This window comes from Arvicanthis niloticus, chromosome 20, assembly GCF_011762505.2.
Source record: "Arvicanthis niloticus isolate mArvNil1 chromosome 20, mArvNil1.pat.X, whole genome shotgun sequence".
Classification (NCBI taxonomy): Eukaryota; Metazoa; Chordata; class Mammalia; order Rodentia; family Muridae; genus Arvicanthis; species Arvicanthis niloticus.
The window spans coordinates 34,272,837-34,283,916 of NC_047677.1; the positions used below are offsets into that span (position 1 = coordinate 34,272,837).

Below are 11,080 nucleotides of genomic sequence, written 5' to 3' on the forward strand. Positions count from 1 at the left end.
ATATATATATATATATATATATATATATATATATATATATCTTTTAGTGATGACTTTAGATAAAAGATTAATTTCCTTGCCTCCATACACACAAATTACCTAGAAATAAAGTTTCCCTTTCTTCATGTTTCTTCCCCAATTTAAAGGAAAGGATTTGAAACATCACAATTAGAAAAAAAATATTCTCCAATATACTGAAGTCATAGATCAGAATTTACCCCAGGAAGCCACAGTGGGAATGCCCTTTCCAGAAATGTGAGTTCTAATCCGGGTAACTACCCGCAGGGTACACAAGTATTTGTCCTTCCAGGATACCCTGGATTATTTTTAATAGGGCGAAGGGCAACTTAGAGCCAGATACCTTGAACCTGGTCCATCCTCAGGGTCAGTGTGGTCGTGTTTTTATGATACAGATTAAGTCTGACACTGATGACACGTGGAGTTGATTTCTACATGAAGGATTTGTTTTTGAAGTTTTCATGTGAACACACTCCAGTCCTCTCTCATGGTGCCTTAAAATCCTGCTGGTACTGATCCGAATACCTCCCTAACAGAGCTCCTCCAATCACCTATGGTACTTAGTGTGCAGAGTCTAAGCAAAGCATTTAGATTTACAGTCCTCTACCTGTGGGTCGAGACCCCTTTGGCAAACCTCTAATCTCCAAAAATATTTACATGCCCGATGGTGGTGGCGCATGCCTTTAATCCCAGCACTTGGGAGGCAGAGTTATAATATAATATATAGTATTATATATACATTACATAATTTATTGTATATTATATATCATACATTATATGTATTATATAATTATTATATATTGTTATATATTATATGTTATAAACTATATATTATATCGATATATAATGTATATTATATATACACACATACACACATGCATGAGGCAGCTGGTCACACTGCATCTGCATCCAGGAAACAGGGAGCTGAACATTGGGGATGTGCTGTTTTCTTCCTTTCACTCAGTCTGAGAACTCAGTCCATTGGATGACATGACCACTCTCAGGGTGGGTCTACACACCAAGGTCAAACCTCCACAAACCATCCTCATAGACAGCCCCAGAAGCCTGTTTCCATGGTGATCCTGGATCCTGTCCTGTTGACAGTAGAGATTAACCATCACACCTGCTGTCACTGAAGGAGCCCAGATGACCTCTCTGAAAAATTGAACTTTCAGTAGTTCTACGTATCCACCCAGCTGAGGTGGGCTGTATTAAAGAAAGCATCAGGGTGTGCAAGCAAAGAGTGTGGGCCCGAGAACACAGAGCCAGGTAGGAGGCAGGAATGCCTGGACCGTGTAGGCACACCTCCGAGACAGCAGTGTCAGCCCCAGGCCATGAAGCATGAAATTCTTTGTATCTCAGTGAATGTTAAACTTATCTTTATACCAAGCAACAGTCTGTTAAGTATAAAGGAGCATTACCTCTAGAAAATGGAGAAACTTTCACTAAAATATATGATGATGATGATGAAAATAAATAATAATAATAATAATAATAATAATAATAATAATAATAATAATAATAATAGCTGGGCACGCCTTTAATCTCAGCACTTGAGAGGCAGAGGCAGGCAGATTTCTTAGTTCGAGGCCAGCCTGGTCTACAAAGTGAGTTCAGGATAGCCAGGGCTACACCGAGAAACCCTGTCGTGAAAAAAAAAAAAATAACCAAATAATAATAATAATAGCTTTAGAAAATTAAAGCCAAGCCACCCTCTTGGCCTCTAGCCACAATGGAAGCCTCATGCCTAGGTCCTGATACATGTCAAGATCCATGATCAAGGCGGAGGTGTTAAGGGTCACAGTAGCTGAGGCAGCTTCTTCTGACCAAGTGACACCCACGTTTGGCTCACCAACTGACCCTTCTTTTCATAGAAGATCCCTCTGTAGTATGGAGATCCCGTTTGATGGTGATTTCCCCTCAGTAGAATGGAAATCAACATCTCCAAACCCTCCCGGTTCTTCTGTGCTTTTTCCACGTATATGTGTATGCTTGCATATGTGGGTGCCTGTAGCCGCACCTGTCTATGGATGCTGATACACACATGTGCTCAGGTATGTGGAAGCCCAGGCACCTTCCTTAATCATTCTTGACTTTACTTATTAAGGCAGGACTCTTGCTGACCCTGGGTCTCAGTCGAGCTAGCCAGTTTGCCCCAGGGAGCTCTGACTCCTGTTGTCCCCCCACCCCCCTACCCCCGCCATAGAGCCTGCCTGGCTCCTGCAAGCATTCTAGGTATCCAAATTCTGATTCTCATGCCGACATGGAAAGGGTTTTGACTGCATCACCTCCCAGTCCCCCTCACCCATATACCAGAGAGTTTATAGATAATATTCAAAGTCTGTCATCTTTGCAACCATGTGCAATGCGACCATTCTGCCTTTGGGATTGTAAGCCAAATAAGGCCTTTCTTTCTGAAGCTGCTCTTGGTCAGAGTGCTTCATCACAACAAGAGAAGGGAAAACACAACCCTGAGCTTCTGATAATCAGAACATCAGACACTCTTCCCTCCAGTTTTGACAGCCCTTTTAGGGATCTTAGAGGAACAGGGCTTCAAGACTCACATAGGAAGTAAGACCAATTTGAACCTAAAGCTAACAGCTGCCTCAGTCCCCAGCAAGACCGTTGGGCTTGAGTCTCCTTTGAGACTTTGAAACCAGCCAGGGGGAGGATGTCTCTCTAGATGTACAGGCTCCGGATGGTGCCTCGTTCAGCACAAGGCTGTTGTGTTCGTGCTGAGGGTCCCTTACCTAGGGAGCCTTCCCCAGTGGCCTCAGCTGGGACCAGAACTTCTGTGTGATTTGTTACAGCTCCTCGTCGGTTCTTATTTGCTGTGTTACCGCCACATGTATCTATTATGGTGACAGTGTCCTTCCTTTAACCCCACAAACCAGCCTCTGAGGCTTTGTCTAAGCCTTGTTAGAACTGAAGGGAGTTGGCCTTGCTCTGGAGCAGGCATGGCTGAAGGGATGTTGTGCCTGGGTTGATCTTCTATCCAGACCTGTAAGACTTTCCCAGATACCAACAAAGCTATCCATATGTATGTTGCTGGCAAGACCCTGTTCACAATTGGCAAGCTAGCTTTGGAGCCATCCTGGCTTCTGATATACCTTCCTTACTAAATTATTTATTTATGTGTATTGGTGTTCTGCTTGCACGTATGTCTCTGTGAGGGTGTCGGATCCCCTGGAACTGGAGTTACAGACATTTGTGAGCCACCATGTGGTTGCTGGGGATTGAACTCAGGGCCTCTGGGAGCGCATCCAGTGCTCTTAACCTCTGAGCCATCTCTCCAACCCCTCCTTACTAAACTTAATCATCATGTCTATCTTTGGGGTTAAAAGGAGAGCACTGAACCTTTAGAAGCCACAGTAAGTCATGTCAAGGGACTGGAAGGCTTAAGGAGAGAGAGATCACCCAGGAAGTGTAAGCCTGCCAATGGGCAGTCAGGATACACACAATGTTTATCTATTAAGTTCACCATGTCATATAGGTCTAGTACCAACCATTTCTCATCATTTAATAACAATTAAAAAGTTTGAAATGGTGTAGGAATTACCAGAATGGGGCACAGAGGCACAAAGTAAGCCCACACAATTGAGAAAACAATGAACTGGCTCAAGGCTGGATGAATACAACTTTTAAATTCATTCATTCATTCATTCATTCTTATTCTTATTCTTCCTCTATTTCTTCTTCCTCTTCCTCTTCCTCTTCATCTGCAATTGGAGTAAACAGAAAGGCAAACCAAAAGTGGTCACCTGCAGTGTGGGGAGGCACCATAGCACCCCTGATGCTGTCATTTCCAAAAGCTAGAAACTGTTAACACCAGAACTTCACACGTCCACGCTAACCTGAGGCTGGAGACTTCCAAGCAGAGGCAACAAAAAGTCACCCCAGCCTCAGAACCACAATTTAAACTCCAGCATTCGAAGCTGGGTCCAAGCACATAAGCAGACACCGCTCTCTCAAACTGGAGTTTTATTACTTAAGACCAATATTCTTCTCCATCTTTATAATCCAAAAGCTTGAACTGTTTGTAACTATTGAGACCAACATATTTACATTCGAATTTCATGTCTTGTTTGTTTGTTTTGTATTTATTTCTTTTTTAGCTACATTGTATCTCAGGTAGCCCAGGCTAGCTTCAAACTCACTATGTAGCTGAGGATAACCCTGAACTTCTCATTCTTCAGCCTCCCAAGTGATGGGATCGCAGGTGTGGACCGTGCAGCACTGGGGAGTAAACCCCAGTCTTCAGGCATGGCAGACAATCACTACACCAACTCAATGACATCCTCAGTGTTTAATTCCCCAAGTAGACTTGGTCCTCTGTGATTCAGTCTTTGAAGATACACTCACATGGGATCATGACTGGAGTCAGAGGATCCTATAGACATACCGGACTCCCAGAAACCACGCTGTCTAGTAGAACCATCCAGCAATGGATATGTCCCATGTCTGCATGTTCCAAGGTGGTAGGCACATGTGGCTACTAAGCACATAACAGGGCCGGTGTGTCCAGTGAGCTAAATGTTAACTATCTGCATTTAAATAGTCATATACAACCCACGGTTATCATCCCAGCAGAATCAGGAAGGTCTAGAGGACTCAGAGTATTCTAGAAACACAGACCCAGTACCCTCCAGAATGGTGATCCTCAACCTTTCTAACACTGAGATCCTTAACTACAGTTCATGTTATAGGGACCCCTCAACCATAAAATTATTTCATTGCCACTTCGTAACTGTCATTTTGATACTGTCATGAATCGTGATGTGAATATCTGATATAAAGGACATCTGATATGGGACTCCCCCACCACCCCCCCAAGGAGCTGAGACCCACAGGTTGAGAACTGCTAGGCTAGAGACCTAAGTGCCTTGATTGGAGACTGACTCAGCCCCGGATTCGTTCGTTTCCAGTGTCTACCCAGAACTGTGTCCTTCACTTCCTGCCCCTCTTTAAAGGTCACAGACCAGGCCCTCCAGGCCAGGCGGCTGGCTTAGGGTGGGCATCTTAACCCTGTCCTACCCTCTCTTCCCCAGAACAGCACGCTGTCCAGGAGCTCACCAAAGCCGCTGTCAGTGGAGTGGCCATCGACGGTGAAGTACTCTCCTACTTGGAGCTGGCGCAGGTAAGTTTGCGAGCCTTTACCTTCCATCTCAGGTGTGCGTCCCCATGAGCCCACTTCCACGCTGACAAAACATCCCGCTGTCACATCTGCCCAAATTAAAGATGTCACGGAGGTACGCCCATATGCAGAGGAGATCAGAGTGTTTTACAGTCAACCCGAAAGAGCAGGGACCCCCTCCCTCCAATACCTGTCTCACCCTCCTTAGACAGTGGTTATATACACAACAGAACATCCAGCTTAGGGGGAAATCTTTCCTCTTCTTTCTTTTGAGTTCTTTGACAAGTATATGACCAAAAACAGACAGTTTCTAGAACATTCCATAAAGCTTTGTTCATGCCCCCTGACCCCAAAAACAAACAGCTCCCCTGGAGTTTTCTAAATCAGGTTTGCTATTATCAGTGCCCGTGATCCCTACACAAACATCATCCGTGCATGTGCACACACACACACACACACACACACACACACCTCTTCCAAAGAAAAGTAATGTCCAACTAAAGCCTTGGGCACAAAGATAAACTCCACCTCCGTCTCTTCATCCGTAAGACTTCAAATGGCAATCCATGACCTCCCAACCTTACAGACTGAGAACCAAGGGAGAAAGAATGTTCAAGAAAGAGCGGTGAAGCGAAGATGGAAGGTTTTCTAACACTGCAGAGTGCGTAGGCAGAATGATGCAGTCCCAGCACAGACTTATCAACAGCCATTTACACTCCAAGGACTCGAGGATGAAAAATAAGTTCTGAACGCATGACGTTTTGTTGTGCGTAAGTGCGCGCTTACGTGCATACGTATGCATACTACGTGTATGCATGCGTGTGTGCGTTTTTCTTTCTACCTGTGGAATCTGGCTTTCTTTGTTCAGGGCAGTGCTAAGTTTTAGGTCAGGCCAGTTAAATCGACATTTCTCAATCACGGGGCAGGAGGTAGCCTCAGAAAGGGGACAGTAGAAGTATAGCAGCTGTTGCTCAGCCCAGCCAAGCGTGGCCATAGGCGACTGCTCTATTCATGGGGAGGAGGACTGGGACTTGGAACAGCCGAGTCCCTCTGGCTTGACACTCAACAAGTACTTGTTGTATGATCCCAAGTCCCTCAACTATCTCCAGGCAGCAAGATTCTCTGCATTCGAAGGCAAGTGAGAGAAACGGATATGAACACAGATTCCTAAAACCCAATCTGAAAACCCATTCAATGAGGGCCGATAATGCATTGCAGTAGAAACCCCAAGGCTTCATCAGAACTAGCCATCCAAAATTTGATTCTCTCCATAATAAGTACCCTGCATAGGAGGAATTAAAATAGGATCAGCATGCCCTACTGGACAATTCACTGGGAGTAAAGATGTGACCTTTTGCTGTCTTCCCTCCTGGCTTCTCCCCACCTGCCTACACACCAGTGCCAGGCTGTGGTGTGATTACTAAGCCTGGACAAACCACAGCAGGAAGTGAGCATGATGTCTGTGTCTTAGCCCATCCTTTAGTTTTTAACCCAAAGAGGGTTTCCCACTGTGGCCAGTTTGAACGCCAAAGACTGAGGCACTGAGCTCAAATAGGGGAAGCAAGTCATGCAGCCCATTCTCTGGGCTAGTTCAGACACCCCCACCCCCACCCAATACCCCACGGCCCCAGTCCAAAGCTCAGAGTCAAACTGAACACGTAGAGAAGCTGGAAGGACCAGCCTCCAACCATTTCCATGACTGAGGTTGTGGGTTCTATCTCCCTGGAGTGGTTTTCACAGGGTGAAGAGCCAAGCATCAGAAGAACGATGCTGTCTTTCCCAAGTTCTACCGTTAGCAGAAGAAACACACAGGGTGCATGAAGAGAGAGAGGCAAGGGGGTCCTGCCAGATCAGAGGAGATATGGGGGAGTGGACCATCTGGTTTAGGGCACATCAGCTGCCACCTCCTCAGGCTCAGAAAAGCTGGGTGGAGCATTCAAATCACCCCCCCACACACCCAGATGCCCTCTCTTACACAACCAGAGGGCAGGTACAGGACGGCCACTGCACGCTGCCTTCTCTGCTTTCCATCTTTGGCCCCAGCAAGCTGAGCTCTGACATGTGACACGGAGTATTCTGTTGCTACGACTCTGTAAACAAAGATGACATCGTTTTCCATCTGCTGGTGGCTGGTACCTTCCAGAGAGCACACATGGTCACCTATCACCAGAGGGACCAGGGGGCAGGCCAGACAGGAGAGCCGGCGTACTTGAAACTCTTAGTGCCATATGAAGTTTATTTGGGGGGCTGTCTATCTCAGGAGGGAGCCAGGGAGGGTACACAAATACTGTATGTGGCTGACATCAAAGCCACAGTCCAAGTCAAAATCCTAAGGTCTAGGCTTGCTTCAATTTTTTTTTGTAACATTTATTGCCCATGTGCACAGTCACATGTGTGTGGATGTGTGGATGCGTGCATGCCCTTGGGGGTCAGCCAAACTGCAAGGGGGTCAGGCCCCTTATTTCTTCATGGGGTCCTGGAGACCAAACTCAGTTATCAGGTTTGGCAGCAAGCACCTTGACCTGCTGAGTCTTATCACTGGCCCATTGCCTCGCTTCAGCAAACAGAGCCTGACCCCCCAATCTGGTCCCCTTCCTGCAGTTTCACAATGCCAACCAGCTAGCCGCCTGGTGTCTACATCACATCTGCACCAACTACAACAGCGTCTGTTCCAAGTTCCGTAAGGAAATCAAATCCAAGTCCCCAGGTAAGTGCGTGCATGCAGGCTCCCTGCCATTCATCCTTTCCCCTTTGTAAACCCTTGGGAGGACCAGACTCGATGGGCACTGCCTGGTCAGTTCCCTTTGAGCGTGCAGTAGTCACATATTCAAGTGACTTGACCCAGAGAATTTTTGGTTGGGGGATCTCTTCCCAGGATGTTTTAAGAGAGCAGGGGAGTGGAATTGAGGGTACCCTGCTGCATTGCATGCCGAAATGAGGCCTCCCCTCATTTAGGGGTGCACAGCCAGGGTCAAGCTGCCACTCAAAAAAAAAAAAAAAAATCAAGTGGTTTAGGGTCGGTGTCCCTAGTATAGATTTTACACATTAGACTTTCATGTCAGCATCTGTGGACAGCCTTGGTCAGAGCTCCCACCATGTCAGCATGCATAAAGCAGGACTGAGTATCCAGGACAGTCTTCAGGCAGCAGGAATCACAGATACTATCTTTCCCCCCATCCCCCCCCCCCAGAAAACCAGGAGTACTTTGAGCGGCACCGCTGGCCCCCTGTGTGGTACCTGAAGGAGGAAGACCACTACCAGCGTGTGAAGAGGGAACGAGAGAAAGAGGACCTGGCACTGAACAAGCACCACTCGAGGAGAAAATGGTGTTTCTGGCATTCATCCCCAGCTGTCGCCTGAGGAGAGAGGGGACCGTCACAGGCTAAGGCCACTTCCACCGTTGACAGCTAGCTCTACTGTAAAAACCAGTCTCCTTAGCCATCCACGCAGTTAAGGGTTTGGGGCACTGGCTTTTCCACTTGTGTGCATTTATCTCCACCAGGATCAAAGCACAAGCTTGCCATCAACAAGCCAGGACATAAAAGGAAAACTGACTGACTCTCCAAATTCCTTCAACCCATGATGACCTTTTTTTTCTCCTTGTTAGGAAGCTTTACTACACTTTAATCCGTTATTTTGATCCTTTTGATACAAAGAAAAAAAAGAAAAAACAAAACCCAGCTTTGGTGTCTCAGATTCCAGATTGGAGAATATTTTTATATGGACTCTTGTATTTCGCTGAAATGACAATACTGCATATTACTTTATTTTGTAGGCCACACATTGACCATGAAGTTGCCCCTGTGACTCTCTCGGCCCACATGACCAACCGAGTGTCACTCTTAATTACAGAGTTATCCTCTTGTTGTGAGGTAAAGGGATAGGCTGAAATGGCCTAACGTACAAGCTGGAAGCACTTAATCTTTGTTCTGATGAACTACATTGGTATAATTACCTATTTACAAGATTTTCTTTTTAAGTACTAGTAATTATATGGTTATCTGTGCCATATAAACTATGGTGAGGGCTAATAGCCTACTGTTTAAGATGTCTAGATTCAAAGAGGATAATTCTTATAATCATTAGAAGGGCTTATTCAACCCCAGTCCTACCAGGGGCAAGACTGACTTCTGGACCTGGGTCCCTACAGTGGCGTCAAGTCCTATCATTGGATAACTGTGTCAGGGTTGGTGGCTTTTAGTGTTTTGTGATTTTGCTGTGCTTCCACCAGCAAACCCTCCCGGGGCCTGAACAGAGATAAGGGAAAGGGGAAAGCCTCAAACCACAGTCTACAGGTCTGTTACTTCGGCCTCACACCTGTGGCTGTGGCCAACTTCACTTTGTAAGACAAGTTTTGGTTTGTTTTTAACTCTTCCCAGGGAAAATTCAGGTCACCATTAAAGTAGGCCAAGGCAGACCACCTGCTTCTACAGAGGTCTCACCACAGAGTCTGTGAAAGCATGAGGCTGGGGGCCAGGTCCTGCCTTCTCCGGCAGGGAAAGGAGCCAGATACTAAGAATGTAGGGAATGGTGCTATTATGTGGTAGTTCTGACCCCCAATCCCTAGGGAAATTCAGGGGAGCTCGAAAGAGGCATCAATATCATTGCCTCCCTGCAGATTAAAATGTTACAGTACACGCACTTACATGTGTACACACACACACACACACACACACACACACACACACACAACCATCAGTCACAGCTCCACACCTACCACAGGACGCTGTGTGTCTAACACTGGGGCTCATCCTGTTGGGAAGTCACCTTACTGACACTAAGGGCTATTGATTTTTTGGTTTGGTTTGGTTTGGTTTTTTGGTTTCTTTCTTTTTTTTTTTTTTTTTTTTGGTTTGTTTCTTTTTTTTTTTTTTTTTTGGTTTTTTTTTTTTTTTTTTTTTTTTTTTTTTTTTTTTTTTGTTTTTCGAGACAGGGTTTCTTTGTATAGCCTTGGCTGACCTGGAACTCACTCTGTAGACCAAGCTGGCCTCGAACTCAGAAATCCGCCTTCCTCTGCCTCCCAAGTGCTGGGATTAAAGACGTGCGCCACCACCGCCTGGCCTTTTTCTTTTTTTTCTGAAGATGGGAAAGAGACAGTTGAGTCCAGACTCCAAATGCCATATGGATTTGGAAATCTGTGTAGCCCACAGGCAGGTGTTTGTTTCTGGCATGGCCACATAACCAGATACAAGAACTTAGAAAGATCCAGAAAGGTACCACCCTCTCACAGCAAAGAGGGAGCAGCGGGGGTGGGGTGGGACAGGGCAGGGTGGGGCGCTGATTAAGCCTTTCCCCTTAACTTTGTTAATAGGGCAAATGGCTGACAGAAGGAGAAGGTGGATGGAAAGAAAGGGTACAAGACTGGGGAGGAGTAACATATAGCCACCTAGAGGCTCTGTCTTCAGTGTGTAGTCCTAGTTGAACTTAACAACCAAAGCTCCATCTGACTGTACTCTTGCCAAAACACAGCAGACACACGCACGAACACGGGGCGTAAGCAATAATATCCTCTCATGTTCTTCACGGCTGCTCGAACCAAGTGGCTGGTTCATTTGGTTGACACTGATCCGCCTTTAACCAACGATGGTTTGTTTCGTGGGTTTTTTTTTTTTTTTTTTTTTTTTTTTAAATTTCACAGAAAGCCAATAAAATTGTTTAGCTATAAAAATAACGCCTCTGCTTTTGTGCATTGTGTAAAATCTTCACACGTATTTTAATAGCGTTTTGAAAGCTATCAGCCCTCCTCTCCCCCCTCCCGCCCCCCAAAGGTGTTACATCCTCGAAACCTGTTGAACTACAAAACTGTGAGTTTGCATGGGGTGTGTGCCCCTTTGCTCCTTCTTGGACAATACCATGGGTCACTTGGCATCCTGTGGTCTTGAGGAATGGAGACCATGACACCTCCGTTCTGTTGGAATGGTTACGATC

At 45.9% G+C, this 11,080-nt stretch overlaps 1 protein-coding gene across 4 annotated transcripts in view; it reads left to right on the plus strand.

Annotated features, from left to right (window-relative positions):
• Rhobtb1 (Rho related BTB domain containing 1) overlaps positions 1-9,949 on the plus strand; it is a 125,269-nt gene extending 115,320 nt beyond the window's left edge. For all 4 annotated transcript variants that reach the window (XM_076916935.1, XM_076916934.1, XM_076916936.1 and 1 more), the window contains 3 exons: positions 5,067-5,155; positions 7,754-7,859; positions 8,343-9,949. In XM_076916935.1, coding sequence (XP_076773050.1) covers positions 5,067-5,155; positions 7,754-7,859; positions 8,343-8,512 — 365 coding nt within the window. In that variant the 3' untranslated portion in view covers positions 8,513-9,949. The remainder of the gene's footprint in view (positions 1-5,066; positions 5,156-7,753; positions 7,860-8,342) is intronic.
• The last annotated feature ends 1,131 nt before the right edge of the window (positions 9,950-11,080 follow it).